This window comes from Apostichopus japonicus, chromosome 19, assembly GCF_037975245.1.
Source record: "Apostichopus japonicus isolate 1M-3 chromosome 19, ASM3797524v1, whole genome shotgun sequence".
NCBI classification, from domain to species: domain Eukaryota; kingdom Metazoa; phylum Echinodermata; class Holothuroidea; order Aspidochirotida; family Stichopodidae; genus Apostichopus; species Apostichopus japonicus.
Window position 1 is genome coordinate 14,753,368 of NC_092579.1, and position 20,752 is coordinate 14,774,119.

At 38.1% G+C, this 20,752-nt stretch overlaps 1 protein-coding gene and 1 non-coding gene across 2 annotated transcripts; both read right to left on the bottom strand.

Annotated features, from left to right (window-relative positions):
* Positions 1–1,008: 1,008 nt before the first annotated feature.
* On the bottom strand, positions 1,009–18,876 carry LOC139960042 (uncharacterized). Its single transcript, XM_071958065.1, has 10 exons — positions 18,687–18,876; positions 11,593–11,624; positions 10,722–10,815; positions 9,890–9,987; positions 8,848–8,935; positions 7,788–7,850; positions 7,295–7,385; positions 5,743–5,996; positions 4,659–4,835; positions 1,009–4,328 (listed from the first exon to the last, which is right to left on the bottom strand). The coding sequence occupies exons 1-10, from the start codon at positions 18,748–18,750 to the stop codon at positions 3,418–3,420; spliced, it is 1,872 nt and encodes a 623-aa protein (XP_071814166.1). The 5' UTR covers positions 18,751–18,876; the 3' UTR covers positions 1,009–3,417.
* Positions 18,877–19,685: 809 nt separating this feature from the next.
* Trnastop-uca (transfer RNA opal suppressor (anticodon UCA)) lies at positions 19,686–19,772 on the bottom strand. The gene has a single exon. It is a non-coding gene; the product is annotated as a tRNA-Sec (tRNA).
* Positions 19,773–20,752: the final 980 nt, after the last annotated feature.

Below are 20,752 nucleotides of genomic sequence, written 5' to 3' on the forward strand. Positions count from 1 at the left end.
ATATTATTTGTCATTATTTCCTTTTCGATGAAAGGCTTAATATAGTTATCGAAACCAAAGCAAAAAAGGAAGGACTTAACAAAATGATGAACTTTTTCAAGCAAGTACGTTGGCGAATAGAAGATCGGAAAATTGCTGTGTGGAAGGGGAGGGAATTCAGGAGAGGGAGGGGTGTGGAAGGGAGAGGATGTGGAAGGGGGATGCAGGAAGGGGGGGGGGACATTGTAGGGGGCAATTTTGTAACTTAGAAAAAGTAACAAAGACAAGTTCTGTGAAAGATATTTGTATATCTAAAGTGAGGGAGTTCCTCCAAGTATCACCGTCTCAAGACTTCACAATAAACAAAAAATATAGTTTCTGCAAACTTTAATCTTTTTAAGGTTCAAGGAATCCATTTCCATCAATATTGCATTTGAAATGTGAATTCTCATGTTCTGTTGACCTATTTCCAAAGAAAGTTTATGTCAGGCTAACACCTCCTCCTCCTAATTCCCTTCAAAAATATCTTTCAAAAATGTTCAGATTACTAAGGATTTGTCAGAAGCTTCAGAATTATGAATGGGTTGGTGGGGGGGGGGAAGGGGGTTCATTTGTTTCCCCTCATGCCCCAGCTACATTGACAAACCAAGGAGATTACTTGGTTGAAAACAGATGGATTGATCAACAAATTTAGTAAGCGTAAACCTGGCAAATTACACTCCGCAACAGGATAGAACAGACTCTTCTTGCCCTCATAGACCAAAGAATAAGATTCTTGACAAAAGTTTGTTTACCGACTCCAAACAGATATTGCTAAAGACATTTTGTGGAGTGTTAGCTCAGTGCTTAACGCCGGTGGCTTCCAATCATAAGGTACCCAGTTCGAGTCACTCCAAGATTAATGTATGTCATCCAGTTACAGAGTTGTTGACAATTGACAATAATTATGGACATTAAATATGAATGTAAGAGACTGACTTCGGTCAGCGTCTGTAAAAATAACTGCTGATTATATTATTTTTTAAATCTCACTTTTCTTGAACATTTCCTTGAGTCCCCCCCTGGAGGCCTTTTGTTTATTTATTTACATCGTTAATTAATCATCTAAAAAAAACTCAGAGGACAACAAATTGCACTTTGATTCAACAGATGACCAGAGGGAGTAAGCTAAAAATAGAGTACTAGGAAAATAATCTCCAAGAAGACCTTACTGTCTGAGATGAGAGTAAAACCTGCAAATGTAAACCACAGACAGCAATGCTAACTTGTATGAAGGGTGGGGTAGAGTTTGCAATAAAGTACATAAGCAATAATGCATTAATTAACATGAAGATAATAACAGCTTTTTATTATCCTGTATTCTCCTTTAAAGCTCATACTTTGTTTTTATTTCCAACAGCTGCCTAGAACCCTAACCTCCAGAGGACAAAAGACATAAACAGTACCCTTCTAACTCCTACCCATGCATTACCCCTCCTTGAAATATTTCCTCCCCCTCCCCCATGCACACACCCCTCCCCTCCTCCAAAATGGCAGACTTTTTAATCTTCATAGTACTTTGTGTAGATTTCCTATTTCAATACTAGTTTTCCAAAAAGGTTGAAACCTGTTAAATTAACCTTGAAATAAATCCTGATTTTAATGTGAGTGTGAATAAATACCAGACTCTTTGTTGCAAAGAAGGTGACGCTTTTCTTACAATTTGCTTGCGATTCATTTCTGAATTTAGAAGTGACATTTGAAATTGAAACAATAATATCAAGCATAATGCTCCCTGAAAATTAAACAAACCTTTTTCAGTGTCTAATGTCTATTTGGGCTAATTTTGTTCATGTTGGATAGAAAAACCAGACCAATATTTTTGTGTTGTTGCTGTAGAACTAGCAGTGTAAACTGTGCATTACAATGAACCAATAGTAACATGTATGCAGAACACCACTGTATAAAGAAAAGATGCACACAGTCTATTATAATTGTAGATGAACGATATATATAAATATATATATATATATATATATAAATATAGGGCTATGATCAGTGTAATGAGTACATTAGAAGATTAATATGTAGAACAACATATTTCTAACCTCAACCCATTTAAGGTGTATGAAATAAATTTTCAAACAATATGGTTATTATCTGTAAATTTGGTGAGATTAAATGCTGGTAAACCATGAAATTTCAAAAGAAGCAATTGACAAGAAATCTTTCCATAAAAAATTCAGACATGTGATCTCATGAGGGACAGTAAAGACCTTTGGCTTCAAATGATCAAAAGCTATTAGTTTGCAGTATCATAGCTACTGTTGCTATGTAAACATTTGCTCTCAAATGTGTCTTATGATAGCAATATGTGAAATGGCTCACTAAGGTTAGTTTGAAAACAACCTGTATCAAACTACTCCAAGGTAAAACATATATATACATATATACATATATATATATGCATGAAAAGGGAGAGATTATGCGAGGTTTGTGACAGACAAGGCTGAGAATAATAGGTAAGTACACAATTCTCATCTTGATTTTTAGCCAAATTTTGTTCATGATGTTTGATGTTGCATATCTGTATTAATTTTACTATGAAACTGATGTAAAAAGAAATCAACTGACAATCTATGAAAAATTTCTGATTTCCAAATTTTGTATTAAATCTTTGTACATGTTTTTTTCTTTTGACATAAATGAAGGGATTCAACAACTAATTTGGCTTCAATAATTCCAGAGGACACTATTTTGTCAAGTTGCTTCACTGAAAAATGATTCACATTTGCGAGGTCCTCACTCTCTTCACAACTGCTCAAATGATTCAAAACATAAACACGATGTCGGTAGATTTTGGCTTCCATCCGAGGGAGTCAATAGAAAAAGTCACAGAAGAAAAACTGTGATTTGTAATGCAAAAAGATTCAGTAGCTATAAAACTAGTCTTCGAACATTGAAAATTCTTCAGCCAATACCCAAATACAATTGAATATTCACATATTGGGGAGTTCTAGATATTGATATGGCTGAAAACGTTCTTGAAACAATGAGTTGAGACTTTGCATGTTTCATCTTTTCAACAGGAAATATCATTCAAGGTATGACAGTGGAAGGAGATGTTAAACAACTGACCATACATGAATAAACACCTCGATTCGTGATGGATGAAGTTAATTTGAATAAACAGCATATATCTCTAAGTATGTCTCCTTCCACACACTGCCACTGAGAATGAACACCACTCCCAGTAGAGACTGAGTCTTTACATTAATATCAACATAGTGTACTAAACTACCTGCTTTCTTGCCTCCAGCGACATTCAAGGAGCAAATTATCCTTTTATCACCTTACTGAGCTAACAACTCATCTTCATCCTCCCTGGTACAATCAGATCCATATGCATGATTATACTCTGAAATTCAGTCTTCTTCTTCGATTACTTAAAGTTTCTCTTCACAGCAATCCTGACATCTCGTCCATAAATTTCAGATATGCGTCCTCTTTGTTCGGCCCTTGTGCTGTCGGAGCTGGAGCCTTCTTGGTCGGTATCATCTCCTTGATTGGTTCGTTTACCTTTCCTCCTCTGGACTTTCCTTTTCCGTCCCTCTTGATCCTCAGAGAGGTTGGCATGAATCGGGTCACGTCCGCCTGTAGGTTTCTCAGCTGTGGTTTGGCCTCGATGGTGGCCGACGACCTCTGTTCTTCTGGTTCGTCGTCTTTAGACGGTATCCTGATGCTGGGTGGTGCACTCAGGACGTTAGGATTCATTGGACCAGTTGGTCCGGCCATACGAGGCGGAGCACCGGGCCGTGGCAGGGGTATCATATGTGGGGGGATTCTAGGCACAGGGCCTCCCCTTGCCATAGGTGGTGCACCAGGAGGAGGGCCAGGGGGAGCAGTCGGGGGTCTTCCGGGTGGAGGTCCTGGGGGAATCATTCTGGGTGGCGGTGGAACCCCTCCTAATGGTGGCGGGGGTCTGAAGTTGGGAGGGAGTGGTATTCCTGCTGGGAAACCTGGAGGTACACCAGCAGGTGGCCCAGGGGGTCTAACCAGCCCTGGAGGTAGACCAGAAGGAGGTCCTGGTATCCTCATTACTTCCTCCCCTCTCTCACCACCCTTATCTCTCCTACCTCCATCTGTTGGCATTTCATCGTCTTCATCTTCATCACTGGAACTAGCATCCTCCTTCTCCTCCTCTTCCTCTGCCCCATGTTTCTCCTTACTAAAGCTACTGGTGTCCAACTGTCCGGCCATCTTCAGCATACGAGCCTGTAAGGCAGACATCCCTGGTGGTATCCTCTCTTCATCATCTTCCTCCTCGCCTTCTTTTGTGTCGTCGGCAAAGCGGACACTTCTCTTCTTTCCTGACGGTGGGAAGAAAAAAAGTTGCAAAACTGTGTCAGTAAAGGAGTCGATCTGATTTGTACTTTACAAGCGTGACACCATCAAACTACAGCCATCGAAACTACTGTGACTCGTGTACCTTAAAGTTTTTCAAAGTCAGACAACTTACTTTCTGATCCTGACTTAACTATTTAGCCAATACAACCTGGAGATGTTATATTTTCTAGTCAATTCTCAAATCGACTCTCCTCCCCGAATCCCACCTCTGCCTTGAACTATCCTCCCCCCTCATCCCACTCCTCCATTCACTATACTCTGGTATTTTCTTTCTCTTTCTACATTTTTCTTACCCTGAGGCTGCTCATCCTCATTCTCATCTTCATCACTAGATGTATTTGGACTTTTGTTAACATCTTCCTTCACCGCATCTTCATCGTCGCTGCTGTCATCTTCATCATCGGTCTCCATCTCCTCACCATCTTCCTCCCCTTCCTTTCTCTTCATCAAATCTTCCAATTCTCTCTCATCTGCAAGAAAGAAGCAGGAACACTGTCTTAGTTTGGAGTGTTTTTTTTTTTTTGGGGGGGGGGGGCATATTAAACAATTAAACTTACGCAACATCCTTTTCTACATTGCATGTTGGATTGAATATCTACAATCTGTTAGCACCATACTGAACCATCAATAGAAGGATGAGGTACCTGAAAATATACTCTGTTACTTGCAATCACCGAATTGAATCAGGAATTATGCAAATCAGGCACCAAACACAACCATCAAAGGAAGGATGAGGTACCTAATAATATACTCTGGTACTTTCATTCACCAAATTGAATCAGGAATTGTGGGACCAGGCACCAAACACAACCATCTAAGGAAGAATGAGGTACCTAAACGCATATCCTGTAACACAAAAATTCAACTTAAAACCCCTTTCACATGCTACAGCAAAACAATAACATTTGCGGGACATACAAACTGACCAAGTTGCATTTAAACTTGAATAAAATGCTCTAATTTGGAGCAAACGTTTACCGACTTGAAGAACTCTTCAGTCAGATTCAGGAGTACATGAAAACTACAAATAAATGCTACATTGCTTGGCCAAAAAGGCTACATGCAAAACACAGTTTGACTGATGGGCTATGACTGCTTGAAAAGTCAAAACCACTGAAAATAATGTGAAAATGCAAGGTCCTGCAGTGAGTGATAAGAAATCTACATCTCATTCTGACCTAATCCCTTTCTTTAAAAAGTAAACAGTTTTCTTTCCCATTAATCTCTAATTCAGACGAAGGAAGTCCACATACACATGCACTTTGCAAACTGAGTGAAATATTATTTTTGTTCCATTTTGTTCCTACGGTATAAAATCTTGACATTGTTTATATATTTTCGAGACTGTTGGTGAATGTTTCACATTTTCTAAATTACCTTCATCATCAGAGTCATCATCTTCAAAATTTTCTCTAATAATTTCTTCTTTCCTCTTCCCTTCCTTCTTTGACCTCTTGAGGGGTTCCTCTACATGTGGAGGGTATCCTGGTGGGGGTCCAGGGGGTCTTCTCCCATCTGGCAAGGAGTACGGCCATCCAAGAATAGGCATAACAGGTTGAGGGCGATAGGTGACTGTTGGAGGGATGGGGGGAGGTATAGGAGGGGGTGGCATCATGCCTGGTAAGGGTATGCTGCAAAATTGTGAGAGAAAATTTGTATTTTCTTGAAGTTTCTTATTCACATCTTAAGACCATTTTTGTCCAGTTAGGGCAGTTTTTGCTGTATAAAAACTGTACATTCATGTCATGCTTCATAGCACTTATACTAGCAGTATAAGCAGTATAGATTACCCTGTTTTATTTAGATAAAATTTAGGAACTGTTCATACTGGCATAATGAGTGCTTTGAAGCAGGATATGGGAGGACAGTATACAGTGGTATTAGCATTCATAAATTTCCCAACTAGCTGGCATTATCATCACAGATATTATTTTTCATATGACTGGAGTATATTTATTAATTTTATCATCACAGATATTATTGTTGATATGACTGGAGTATATTTATTAATTTTATCATCACAGTTATTATTTTTCATATGAGAGGAGTATATTTATTAATTTTATCATCACAATTATTATTTTACATATGAGAGGAGTATAGTTATAAATTGCAAAGGTAAAAAACTGCTTTTTGAATCACATTAAGTTGCATTCTATTGTTTTTTTCTCTTTTTGATGAAAACTATTTTGTTGGTAAAACTGAACAAGAGACATGCAGCACACTTAAGGTACATAAAGGTAAAAAGGTTTTCGATCCCTTCTTGTTCTTCAATTCGAAGTATGAGCCGATGTAGGACAGTTCGACAAAATAGTATTTTTTAAATGCAGTATCCATAGCGATTTCCAAGATTTTCCACATAAAATTCATTCGTTATGAATTCTAATTTTGTTCTATTTGAAAATATATTGCTTTCCACGTCAACAACACAGAAACGAGAGGATGTAAAACATTGGCAATGTCCTTGACAATCCCATAATGTATTGTAAAAAAGATGTTTGAAAGATTAAACTCTCAATGCCCTTCTACTGCATTCTCTAATGGAATGAGCGTTATACAAAAGCAGTGTCACCACTTGGTTGTTTAGGTAATGAGCCTCTGTTTGCCAAAAACACAAATGACATTCAACTCCTCAACTGTGACAGCAAACTTGATTCATACTGTAATACAGTAATAGCTTGTAAACTGTAACTTGTTTGTATATAACGCCATCACTGCCAGAATTGTCTTCACTTGGCATTTTTTACTATATTTTCAAACAGCAAACTCAATACATGAGAATATTTTTGCCATATATTTTAATATATATCTTTACACCTTTGCAAAATCTATTTCCAAATATATCTTGATACGAGATTCCTTCCAGAATTAATTTTCTAATAATCACAGATACTAAATAGATGATCGGGAATCATACAACTTCACTTACTCGTATATTGGTGGCGGGTGCTTGAGGATAGAGGGCGGCGGTAGTGCTCCGGGGAGAGGAATATCTTGCAACAAAGGAATGATTGATGGTGCTAGAAAATAGAAAGAGAATTAATAATGTTAACATCCTATCCATTCATAGCGATGCAACAACCAATATAATATAAAGCTTGAATAGAAAAGACAATAACGGGATGAGAAAACTCTAAGGATCACAAATATTATATGGCTAAAATAGAATGAACTTAATCCATATCATTGCATTATAAATCAATATTCTGTTTATATATCAATCTTTTTTTTTCTTTCTAGTTTAGCTCCTTAAATAAATGTTTTAACATGCATACAAAAGTATGAAACGTATATAAGTTAATTGAAAGCAAGAAAACCATGAAAAAGTGTTAAAGAAAGGACAAAGACAGAAAACTGCCCCTGTATTTAATAGTAACTGCTGATGAGTAAACATATTAAAATATGAAATTTGAAAAGCTCACCATTTAATGTCTCTGGAAGGGGAATCATTTCAACGTTCACCTGTCTGGCATCTCTGATTGCCTCTGAGAAAAGAAAGTGAGAGTAAAAACAGAAATGGCTCGTTATTTATTAATGATAATCAACAAATTAATAGGAAAATAATCAGTAGAATGATGACCAAAAAGTTTCGTTTGCCAGTTAAAGCAAGGTACTGTTTGTTCTGTGCTGACTGTTGAATGATTGAGTTTTATTGACTTTTCATAATCAGAACTTCTTTTTTATATTATATATAATAATATATTTGCTTTTTATATAGCGCTTTATACCAGCGATAGGTCTCAAAGCGCTTTAGAGACGTTATATTACCCCTGGTCAAGGATAACCTGTCCCAGAGACAATCCCTCCAGTCGGCAGCAGTTATATACTGCGCCCAATGACAAGTTACCTCACAGGTACCCATTTAACCCCTGGGTGGAGAGAGGCAAGTCAGATAAAGCATCTTGCCCAAGGACACAACGTAATGAACTAGGCAGGAATCGAACCAGCAATCCTTGGATCACGAGTCCGACGCCTTAACCAATTGGCCACCACGCTCTTTATGAACATCTATTCTAGAACCACTGATAAAATGCTCATGAATATATGTCGTTTCGTAATTATGAGACATACTAAGCATCTACATGTTAGATAGGGAAACCGTCTCAACACAAGGAACATTAACAAATTTGTTCAGGATTCCAACAAATTGATTATTAGAATAAATTATGAGAACAATTTATGGCCAATAATTTGACCTATGAGCAGTTTTTAAGGGTTCTACTTTTCTTATCTTCTACAATGGTAACAGAGCCACATGATTTTAAAGGAAAATAATGATTTGAGATGACGACTCTGATGATGAAGGTAAAAGAAAATGTGAAACTTACACCAACAGTGTCTCAAACAATTATTATTACCATTATTACCATATGACCTTTGACATCACACCGATAAACTCTCATTACCTAAGTTAATGACGCTGCCCTCTATTGAATTGGAAACAGTCTAATTAAATTTGAAATAATCTGAATATTTTCTCACCAAACTTTTTGACTTTTTCTGATCTCTTCTTCTCATACTCCCTCTCCATCTTTCTGTATTCATCGTATCTCTCAGGTTCTTCTTTTTGCTACCAAAAAACAACAAAAATGAAAAATTTACGATAAGAAGTAATTAAAATAATACTCAAGTAACAATGTTCTAAATACAGATCTCAAACAGGTGTGAAAGTAAGACCTATATGCATGTAAAAACTTGAGCAGTGTTGCTGTAAAATTTGTAATTCCAATCTTGGTTCGGCCATCAGTTTTGACAACTATGGATAAGCCGGTTTGAAGTTACCAACACAATTGGTTAAAAGGTGAACTGGTAACTTTTACAAAACTTTTAAATTTGTAGACATTTTCAAATTATGCGTTATGTATATTAATATGTTTTTTTTTAGGGCCTGTATATCACTGGACATGTCAATTGATTTATCCCTGTCGGACTCAAAAATTAATTATCAGTTTACACTATAAATGGTATCATTCATATCACGCAAAATGGATAAGTTTTAAAAGCAGAATTATTCATACAGTAGATAATATTTCCACTGTGGAAAGTTGGCTCTCTAGAGCAACTTTTTTTTTACGAAAAGTGTTCTCACATGGCCAAAGCAAAATGCCCAGAAACGATATACAGGTCCCACAAGCCAACAATATTGTCCACATTAAACAATAAATGAAAAATGTAAGCAAAAAATTGGTGACCTGGAAGAAGATGGACATATAAAAACGTTTTTTGCTTATTTAATAAATAACATGAAATTGAAATGAGGACTGCAAGACTGGACTTCTGTATCTGTTCGTGATGTGACCTGAAGACATTTTTGAAATCACTTCCCTAAAACTATAAAAAAAAAAAATCATTTCACCAGGCACTTTGGCAGAAGCAAAAAATTTGGCGCAGTACTATTCAGAATGACAATAAATTGATAGAATAATGCAGTCAAGCAGTTCGAATGAAACGTCTTCGACATAACTGCGGCGTGTTCTGCAACCAGTCAGTCTCCTAATAATTTGTAGAGATTCAAATGACTCACAAAGAAACGCAAGACTCTCTCAAAAGTTTCCTTGATCTTCTTTCTCTTTTCCCTGATGACTTTCTCGTTCACATCAGTTTTACTTTCTGGATTGAGTTCTAGAGAGCAAAGACAAAATACAGATCAAGTTTACAGCAAAATCAATGTTTTGCAAGTATATCTCTTATTCTTGAATGGATGACTCTGACAAGTTTTAATCTCAAAATAATATGAAAAAATATTCAGTCTGTGTTTTCTCTTCGACAGTCTCAGAACAACAATAACCTCAATTCCTTGAACTCTTAATATAATGTTCCGTAGGCAACTGGCCCGTTCTGATGCCCACTGCAGGACTGATATTTAAGTGCGAGCGGTAGTATGGGAGAACTTACTATCTTTTTGGACTTAATGCCTGATGGAGAGCAAGAGTTTAAGTTACAAACACTGAGTGAAATCTTCATTAATACAAAGTTACCTTGTTGAACAACATACTTTCCAGTTTTATCAACCTTACAAGAAGGATCAGGTTACACCAGGGACACAAAGCAAGATTTCTTACAAAGTCAAACATGCCAATGTTGTTATTAATAAAACATTATATTTCCATACCAGTTACTGTATATTATGGAGCCCTAGCAAAGTTGACCAATATTCAGTCCTTTTGCCAAGAAACAGCTCAACAAGATTGTATGAACTGTAGCTCCAGAGAATATACAATTATTCTTTCTGAACTATTCGACCGAATCGAAACAACTTTATTAATGCTCTAATTAAATTAACATTTCCCTCAACTGTTCTCTAACTTCCCTACATACTTCCCTAAAATACAAAATATGACTGCACACCAACTCACCTTGTTCGTCAAGTAGTTCTAGATCTTGTATGAGTTGTATGGGATCTTTGGTTCTAAGCACGGCAGCTCGAACTGCCATACGCTGCTTTTTATTCTGTCAATTTTAAATGTAACACAGTGAGAAATGAATTCCTAATCAATTACAGTAATCACAGGGAGAGACCAGGGTGACAGAGAGCTGAAAAATGGCATATATATCGATTTCAAATTCCTCAAAAACTTATAACACCGATAGTCGTGCTTTAAGAATCCAACACCACCCACAAATATCACATCAAGTGCAAGAATATTGGTATGAATATCAAAATAATCTGCCAATGCAAGCCTGCACCCCTTGATGTAATCACCAAGTATGTCAATATCAAAGCTTGAGGTCAGAAAAGTCAAATGTAACAAGCTCGAGAAGTGATTTGATATGTTTGAGAAATTACTTTCACAGAGGAAATTGATTATTGTGCTAATTAATGCCAACAACTACAGTATCATAAAATGTGGAGGGATTGTCTCTTTGTTTGACAGGTTATCGTGATCAGGGTAATATTGTAATACGCGTTATTGGTGGATATGTCTGCGCTTTATAAATCCTGAATATTTTTTTTTATTATCACATAAAACATTTCCAAACTGAGATGAGAGTTACTGTATCTCTCCTACTGACTACTTCATGTGTACGTATTTACTGCTCTTTTCCAATTCAAACTAGGAATGTTTGAACTCCAAAGGACACCAATTTTTAGTGTAATTCAGATCAGAAATAACACCTTCACCAGTGCACAATATTCACTGCTAAAATTCAACAAGCGTCATTTTTTATATATGATTTGTATACTATTCTGTTGCATTTCTTTCAAGTAACTTGCATCTAAAATACCTTTTTCAATTCTCTTTTTCTGGCTTGTTTTCCTGAAAAAAAAAGAAGACAGCATTGAGAGTGTTAGGACAAGATGTGGCAGTTCTTACCATGACAGGAATACAGTAGACTAATACAGTAACTTAAATGTTAACTGAGCTTTAAATCTCCCACCCCCTCCCCTACCCCATCCCAAGTTGATGTTAACGGGTCAGAACCTACACTGTACAGTAAGTTGAAAGCAAGGGGTAGTATCTGGAATAGTTTGGTGGTTCAATGTTTCAAGGATTTGGTCAAATGCCCAGGTTTTGAACACCTCATCCAAAAACAAGTACTTTGCCGAAAAATAGCTACTTACTAGTGCAACATGGTGCTTTTCATATGAATGACACAGTATGAAACTATGCAATGATCTGAGCTGCCTTCATCTGTGAGCCATGAATGAACAGACTATGTCTGTGGTTGTAAACAACCACAGTTTATTGGTGGCACTACCCTAGTGGCGACGCAACTCGCTCAAGCTCTTGAAATTTCTACGTTTTCGACACTCGTTCTACACTAGAAGTTCATGGAACATTACTGAACATGGAATCAAAGGTTCTAACGTTTGGATTAGTATTTCTTTTGGTGACGACGTGTTTCGGTTTGGGAGAAAACGATGTGTTTATATCAGCGTCTAGGCTGTACTATTCTCCAGCTCAGCTACATGCCCTACGTAATGTGAAGCGTGTAGGCCTACACACTGGATCTCCTAGCCTAACCAACTATGCGGACATTCCGAAAGAAATCAAGAAAAGGAAACGAAGAAAACCGGGAGGTGTTAAAAGACGGATACGTAGACAGAAATGTAAGCCTTTTTTACCAACTATTATTATGGGTAACGTTCAATCCCTGAGCAATAAGATCGACGAGCTATGTGCCAATGTGAACTACCTAAATGAATTTCGGAATGCTAGTCTCATGTCATTCACGGAGACCTGGCTTACTGAACATCATAATGACGCTCATGTATCAGTCAATGGATTCAAGTTAATGCGAGGTGATCGGACTACTGATTCGGGGAAGGAGAAAGGGGGAGGTGTATGCTTATATGTCAACGAGAATTGGTGCCATCCCAACCATGCAACCATCAAGCATCATTCATGTTCTACAAACGTTGAGATTCTGACAGTCAGTTTGAGGCCGTACTATTTACCCAGGGAGTTCTCCCATGTCATTGTTTGTACTGTTTATGTTCCTCATCGGAGTGCTGCGAAACTGGCTGCTTTGGAACTGTGTGACGTGATACATGAATTGGAAACGGCATCTCCCGACGCATTATTCATCGTCAATGGGGATTTCAATCATTGTAGCCTCCGGAAAAGTAATGTGCACTACTATCAACATGTGACTTGCACAACACGGGCTACTGCTACCCTGGATTTGCTCTATTCAAACGTAAAGGATGCCTACAACTCCATTCAATTGCCAGCCCTTGGTAATGCCGATCATAACCTCATCAACTTACTACCCAAGTACAGACCTATTGTTCAGAGGCAGAAACCGTCGACCGTGACTGTTCAACAATGGAATGAAGACAGCTTAGAACATCTTAGAGCTGAACTGGATGCTACTGATTGGAATGCCTTTATAGACGCTGCCGGGGACTTGGATGAATTGACGGAAACAGTAAGCGATTACATAAATTTTTGTGTTGAACTTACAATTCCAACAAAGCATATTAAAGTTTATCCTAACAACAAACCTTGGATTACGAAACGGGTAAAGGACGTCATCAATAGGAAGAAAGGGCTCTTCGGTAAAGGAGATCATGAGGGATTGAAGAAAATCCGGTCTAAACTGAAAAGGATTATTCGCGAGGAGAGGGCAGCGTACAAGGACAAAGTTGAAGGGCATTTTACTGGTGGCAACATGAAGCGCGTCTGGGAAGGCGTGCGCTTGATGAGTGGTTACAACAATAAACCAAAATCTTGCCTATTACCCAGAGTGGATGAAGACTATGCGAACGAACTGAATTGCTTTTATAATCGTTTCGATCGACAGGATTTTTCAGCTGAACACGACGATTTTCAACAGCAGTTCGCAAATTCTGACTGTGACATCACGGTTACTGAAGGTGAGGTTCGTCGTCATTTGTCAAGACTCCACTCATCGAAAGCTGCCGGACCAGACAAGCTCTCCCCGCGGGTCTTAAAACAATGTGCAATACAACTTTCGAACATTTTAACGTATATTTTCAATCAATCTTTCACAACCCGTGTTATACCTAACTTATGGAAGCAATCATGTATCATACCAGTACCTAAAACCAGTGCAATATCATGTTTGAATGACTTACGTCCTGTTGCCCTCACTGCTGTGCCCATGACAGTTTGTGAACGTATATTTTTAGAACGCTTTAGACCATTCGTAACTCCATTTTTAGATCCTTTCCAGTTTGCATACCAATCAGATCGAAGTTGTGAAGATGCCATTCTTTTGATCCTCCATAAACTATATTCTCATTTAGAACATTCTTGCCGAGGACATTTTGCCCGTGTGACATTTTTCGACTTTTCGTCTGCTTTCAACACTATCCAACCACATATTTTAGTCAGTAAACTTAAGAATATGGACGTTCCCGGTGGTTTTATTCACTGGATTTTAAACTATTTAACTAACAGAACTCAGTTGGTGAAACTCAGCCATTCGTGTCTATCCGATGTTATTCTTTCAAATACAGGGGCACCCCAGGGAACAGTTCTAGCACCGTTCCTATTCACACTTTATACGTACGATGCCAGGTCATTAGAACAAGGGTGCTCACTCATCAAGTTTGCTGACGATACTGCCATGATTGGCTTAGTCAATGGTGATGAAGCGTATTTACGTCAAATTCAGTCTTTTGTGAACTACTGTGACCTTAACTTCCTCCAATTAAATGTTGCTAAGACCAAAGAAATGATTATTGATTTTCGTCACAATACTAATCCTCCACCCCCTGTTGTTGTCAAAGGAAGTGTAATTGATCGTGTTACGTCATATAAGTATCTTGGGGTAGTGCTGAATGATCACTTGGCATGGGGAGATCATATTGATATATTGGTTAAAAAGTTGAATTCTAGATTGTACTGCCTCCGTAAGATGTCGAATTTTAATGTTCGTCATGACATCCTTGAAATGTTTTATAATTGTACCATTAGCGGGGTTTGGCGTTATTGCTTGGTTTGCTGGGGTGGGAATGTAAACAAACATGAAATAGATCGTATTAATAGCATCATTAAGAAAGCAGAGAGAGTAGTCGGGGAACCCTTGCCTTCCATTGACTCGGTCTACCACAGCCTTCTCGAGTCCAAACTGGACGCGGTATGGAAGGACCATACCCACCCCCTCTATGAGCTACTTCATAATAGTCAGATGTCCAGAGGCAGTGGCAGGTTGAGACTTCCGTGTCTCAAAACCAATAGATACAGAGATTCTTTCATACCCCGTGCAATTAAGCTTTTTAATGAGGTTTTATTACGTTGACTTTCATATATTGACTTTTTCTTATTATTCTTACTGTCTTATTGTACAATATACACATCTATTTTTGTAACTTTTTCACTGTTTTATGAGCGAGTGCCTGAATTTCCCTTTGGGATCAATAAAGTTTTACTTATCTTATCTTATCTTATCATACTAGGCCTAGCTAAGTAAGGTTCAAGCTGTCTCGACGATATGCTACTTGCAGAACTGTTCATAAAATTCGGGAACGCTCTCATTCCACAGACGGCAAATGAAATCCGAGGACTGTCCCTGTAAATCTGGTCACCTTTTTACTGTTAGTTGTTACTTGATACATCTTGTTACTCCTGGGCAGGTCCAAGCTATTGTATCCCTAGAAGCCAAATTTCAAACTTTACTGAAGCACCCTAAATGTGGTGTCATGTTAAAGCTGAATTATTGAAGTTTCAGATTTTCATAATTTTTTTGAATTGTTTTGCATATTCGAACAATTACAGCCGGCTAATTTGCATAAATTCAAATTGCAGTGTGACGTACGGGACATTTGGAATCCTATTTCCCTGCCAGCAATATGAACTAATTTAATATAAGTTATGTGGGACATGATACACCCTTCCTTCCAATAATTTTGACATATTATGTTTGTGGGTTCATCAATTAAATATGCTAATTAGCTAGTGTCCAAATACTGATGTCCCGTACGTCACAATTTTCAGCACTTTTTTTCAAGTTTTGATATGGAGGAACAATTTTTTTGGGGTGATATTCTATAAAGTTCTAATTAAGAACATTGTGCAACAGAATCCATCCCCAAAAAATTGAAATAATATTCACTTCAAATCTAATTATCAAATTTAAAAATGTGACGTACAGGACAAAATGTGACGTACGGGACGTAGTGTGGTGGAAACCCTGTATTTACACATAATAAGCATGCATGGACCTCTACTGGAAACCTTCCAATGCTTACAAATTTATTTTGTTGAAAGCTGGTAGTTGCAACTTATAATCCCTGCATGCCTGAAGAGCACATCATGGCTTCAAATAAACTACTGTTTAATGTCAATTGTGTGTGTGTGTGGCAGGGTTCGGTTTCTTCCGGAAGAAACCTATTTCTTCCAGGGACGTGGAAGAAACTGGAAGAAACCTGTTTCTTCCAGGTTTCTTCCAGTTTCTTCCGGAAGAAACTGGAAGAAACCGGAAGAAACTGGAAGAAACTGTGAAAATTGGCATATATGCAGCACAGCCCACATACATGATAAAGAGACAAATAGCTTACCACCATCTGACTGAAATGCATGCCATTGAAACCATCAAAATATGATATTTTTGTTTTGAATATAATTTTGGGTTTTTTTCTAGACCAAAAGATGTTTGCTTATAAATCACAATATTGAAGGACTACTTATCATCTCGCGATCCCCCCATCAACCAGAATTGCATAACTGGCCATACTTTATGAATGATTAACCTGGATTGGCCCATGCACTGAGGATTTAATACAATGAACACCAAGCAAATAGCCGAACAATACAGATCTATTAGATTTTGGCAACTCCCTAAATTGCAACTTGTAGTTAATAAGAGGACTTGTCATCCCAACAGCAAAAGAACAAACATCCACAATTAAACACAGCTGACCATGAGCCAGCCCTCATTTCACACTACAACTTCAAGTCTAATCTGTAACCCTCATGAGTTCAGTCTCCACAAAATATGGTCAAGTAGTGGTCAATGTAATCGTAGTAATGAGGGTGCATTGTAGTAGGCCTACACTAGTTTCCAGGGAACACTCCCTCCACTCAGAAACTAGTTTTTAACTAAGAAATGGGCTATAATCAGGACCATTCTGGTCTGCAAAATATTGCTTGCCCATAGTTGTTCCCTTAATTGTCCGATGCTACAGTAGCCTAGTACTATATTGTGTACAGTATATGCTGGAGGCAGGTCATGTGCTCCAAACCTAGATATAAAGTAACTAGATGACACTATAGTGCTTCTTGTCCATTTATTACATAGTTAGACATCATTGCAGGTTGTTATGAAACTTTATCAACAGTTTTTCCCCAAAAAATGAGTTTCTTCCATTTTGTCCGGAAGAAACTGGAAGAAACCTATTTCTTCCGAGTGGAAAAAACCGCGGTTTATTCCGCGGTTTTTTCCACCCCCGGAAGAAACCTGCGAACCCTGGTGTGTGGGATACAGAATCATCTACAATGCTATTCAACATTGACATTGAATGATGACGACTTCAAGAATATTGAGTTTGCATTTCAACATTTCGTAGGCCTATTGTGAAGTGTAACTATCATGACTGTGCAACAATGTTCTTGTGTCCTGAACTTAGATAGTAGACATTGAGATTTTTAGTTACAAGTGTTGAGTTTCGCTCGCCCAATTTTTGCAGAGGACCATCACTCATGAGTTTTTTCAATAACCAGTATTAGGTCTATAGAGCTTTCTTTGTTGTACTAGTTTCATAGATCGACATTACGTGGACGTTACCAGTTACTGTGGACATTTCGGTATGTTTTGAATGGGATGGATCATATTTCAACTTCAGGGTCAATAGTGGGGAGTCTCAGTATGGTACAGTGTTGTACAGTATATACCAAAACAGTTTTGCACCAAAACTTTGCATCTTGGATCATTTGTGGTTTAACAAAGCTAAAATTGATGTTATGAGTATTTGATGTATGTGTAGAGTAGATTAATACTTTACGCATTCCATGTTTTATGTAGTGGAATGATCTCACAAGTACAGTCACTGCTCTTTTCGATCCCAGAAAGAAGGAAATATGGCATGAAACTACCAATGATATTGCTCTGGCATATCCAAATTAATGTTTTTATGTAGAAATCAGCTTGTTATGGTATATTCAGGAATAAAAATATGAGTTTTCATAGTCAATTTGTATATGGACAAATTGTCCCGTACGTCACATGTCCAGTACGTCACAGGACAATTTTCATTTGTGTAATCACTGAACTGGAATGGCTTCATATTTTTTTCTAATATGTTACAGCTTAGCCCTTGGAAGGTTAGGCTATTCACTAGTTATAACAGCTTGATCACTGCCCTCCTAATTTCAGAGGGATTTCAGCTTTGCTCTTAAGTAAAAAAAAACACAAAATTCTCTGGTCCCTTACGTCACACTGTACATTAATTAAGATGGGACCTAATGAAAGCAAGTGTAGGAAATCTTCATGAGTTTGTAATAAAGTAGCAGCAATAACAAATATAAAAACCTGAAAAAGTTTCTGGAAAATAGATTTTTTATAACTTTAAGACACATTTAAGTCTCTGAAATGTCCCGTACGTCACAGTGCAAATAGCTTGGACATGCCCTCCTATGAGTATGTGTAATCCTATTCCTGTCTCCAATGTTGGGCAATATGCAATTTCTATTATGCAGGCCACTTTTCTGACATTTTACACTAAATACGACTACTACTAGGGGTCACTCAGGTTTTAGTTCGGGTAATCAGGGACATAACGGTAGAACTTTGTCTAACGCACATTAGGCCTAGACTATGGCCTAACGTAGCCTATGCTACTCAAAGCTCAAGTTAGGCTGCTGCAGGTCTTCGGCCTAACTGTATGCCATAATGATTACATAAGAACTTACTTGCTTGATCTGTAGGATTCATGTACTTCCCACTCTTCGTGGTATTCATCGAACGCCTGCCCATTTTGCTGTGTTGTAGGTTCGAAACCTGCTAAAATTAATAAATAAATCACCAAATATTCAGGGTGAGACACAAGCAAATGAAATGCAATAGAGACAATTATACATCTAGTGTATTAGTTCTGCGAAATGTTTCATGCGTAGGACCAAAGAGAGGGCAGTATACACTTTTAGGTCTCAAGTTGATTTTCGGAGAAGAAAATATGAACATGTACCCTAAATGTATTTTTAGAATACATTTTAGGGCGTGTAACATTTGTAGTGTGAAAATGTTCAGACAAGATTCGCGCTACACATTCGGGTGGAGCAGATGGGGCGGGGTGTGAGCTGAGGACGCACACATCGAAATTTGTAGTCACTACGAAACCGATCAACGTTGTCGCTTACTGCACGTTTCAACTTTCCGGTAATTTTACCGAAAATTGTGACATTGAGCTTGGTGAGTGACCGCAAGCATATGAATAATGGAAGAAATACGGTCCACATTGGCATTTCTTTCCAGACATCGCCTGATACCGATCTGATCCAATTCAACTCTCGTGCAATCGCACCTCATCCCAGTGCCCTCTCATTTTGCCGGGCTGTAAACACCGACATCTAAAGGTTATTTGCAACATATTTGCTATGCGTGCATTTTATTTTGCATTTTTGCTAGGAGTGTTAGCTCAGTGGTTAACGCCGGTGCCTTTCAATCATAAGGTCCCCGGTTCGAGTCACTCCCAGATTAATGTACGTCGTCCAGTTACAGAGTTGTTGACAATTGACAATTCATAAACATGGACGTTAAATATGAATGTAAGAGACTGACTTTGGTCAGCTTGCGGCTTTGATAAGCCAATGAGGCTTCTTCGCGAGTTCCTGCTTGCAGGAGGATCTAAAATACATGTGGAAACGCAAAAGAAGAAAAGTGCCTTAATCATAATTCTTGAAGTTACGGGACGCCCGAAAGGTGGAATTGAACCACTCTGTCGCTAGACAGCTACAGGTTTGAAGCCTGCACACCACACCAGTGAAGCTCATCCGGGCAATTATTAGGTTTGACAGAATAGTATATATATGACTAAAATTTGGGGACGATGATATAAACTTGGATAAAACATTTCTTCCCAAATATGCACTTTGATTTAAATCGAATTTATTTTAATACGTTTCTTCTAGACGCATGTTATCACATTGCCTTTGATATATTTTTAAGCCCATGTCAGTGGAATTTATGCGTATTTGCAAGAATTTAACTTAAAACTATAATTATTCATTGACGTAACCATTAAAATGAATATTCAAATATACAAATACCAACGAATTTTATAAAATAATAAATTAATTGTCATTTAGCCTTTGAAGAAGATCCTGCTAGGATCGAAACGTCAGGCCAACTTCCAACTAAGGGCGACATATAGATGTCTCCCTATGTGAATTTAACTCTTTCACATCACCTAGGTCGACATCAGCATCAAATAACACTAAGGGCAACATTGGCGAATTACTGTTATTTCGTCACATTGAACCAAAGTTAGGACTCCAGTATGGGTACTATCAAAAATAACGATAGAATTTAGGTAATGCGGCTTTACAGGGCCCAGGACAGGCCCCGAAGGGACAGTGACAAGTTTACATTCATCTGCCTAAGCATATAACATTGGCATTAAAGATTCAGTCTGTAAAACAAACCAGCATCCATCTATAGATATTCGCCAGAAGTGCACTTTCTCTATTCTGCTGTCGGGCCAAGTAAAAAGAAAAGTCGACCAGGTGTACTGGGGTGCACCAACAGTGTACCGAGGTTCACATCCAGTGTACTGAAGCATATTGGGGGCAACTAGCCTACAGGGTGCTAAGGTACACCCAGTGTAGGCTACTGTGTATACTTTTTAAGAAACAAAATTCGCCCAGGAAAGAACCTGGGCACGAAAACCAAACTACCGAACGACTGATCCGCTCTCAACACCAGTCCCCTTGCATCGGGACTGTGACTGTGTGATCATCGTCGGGTGTGCATCACCATT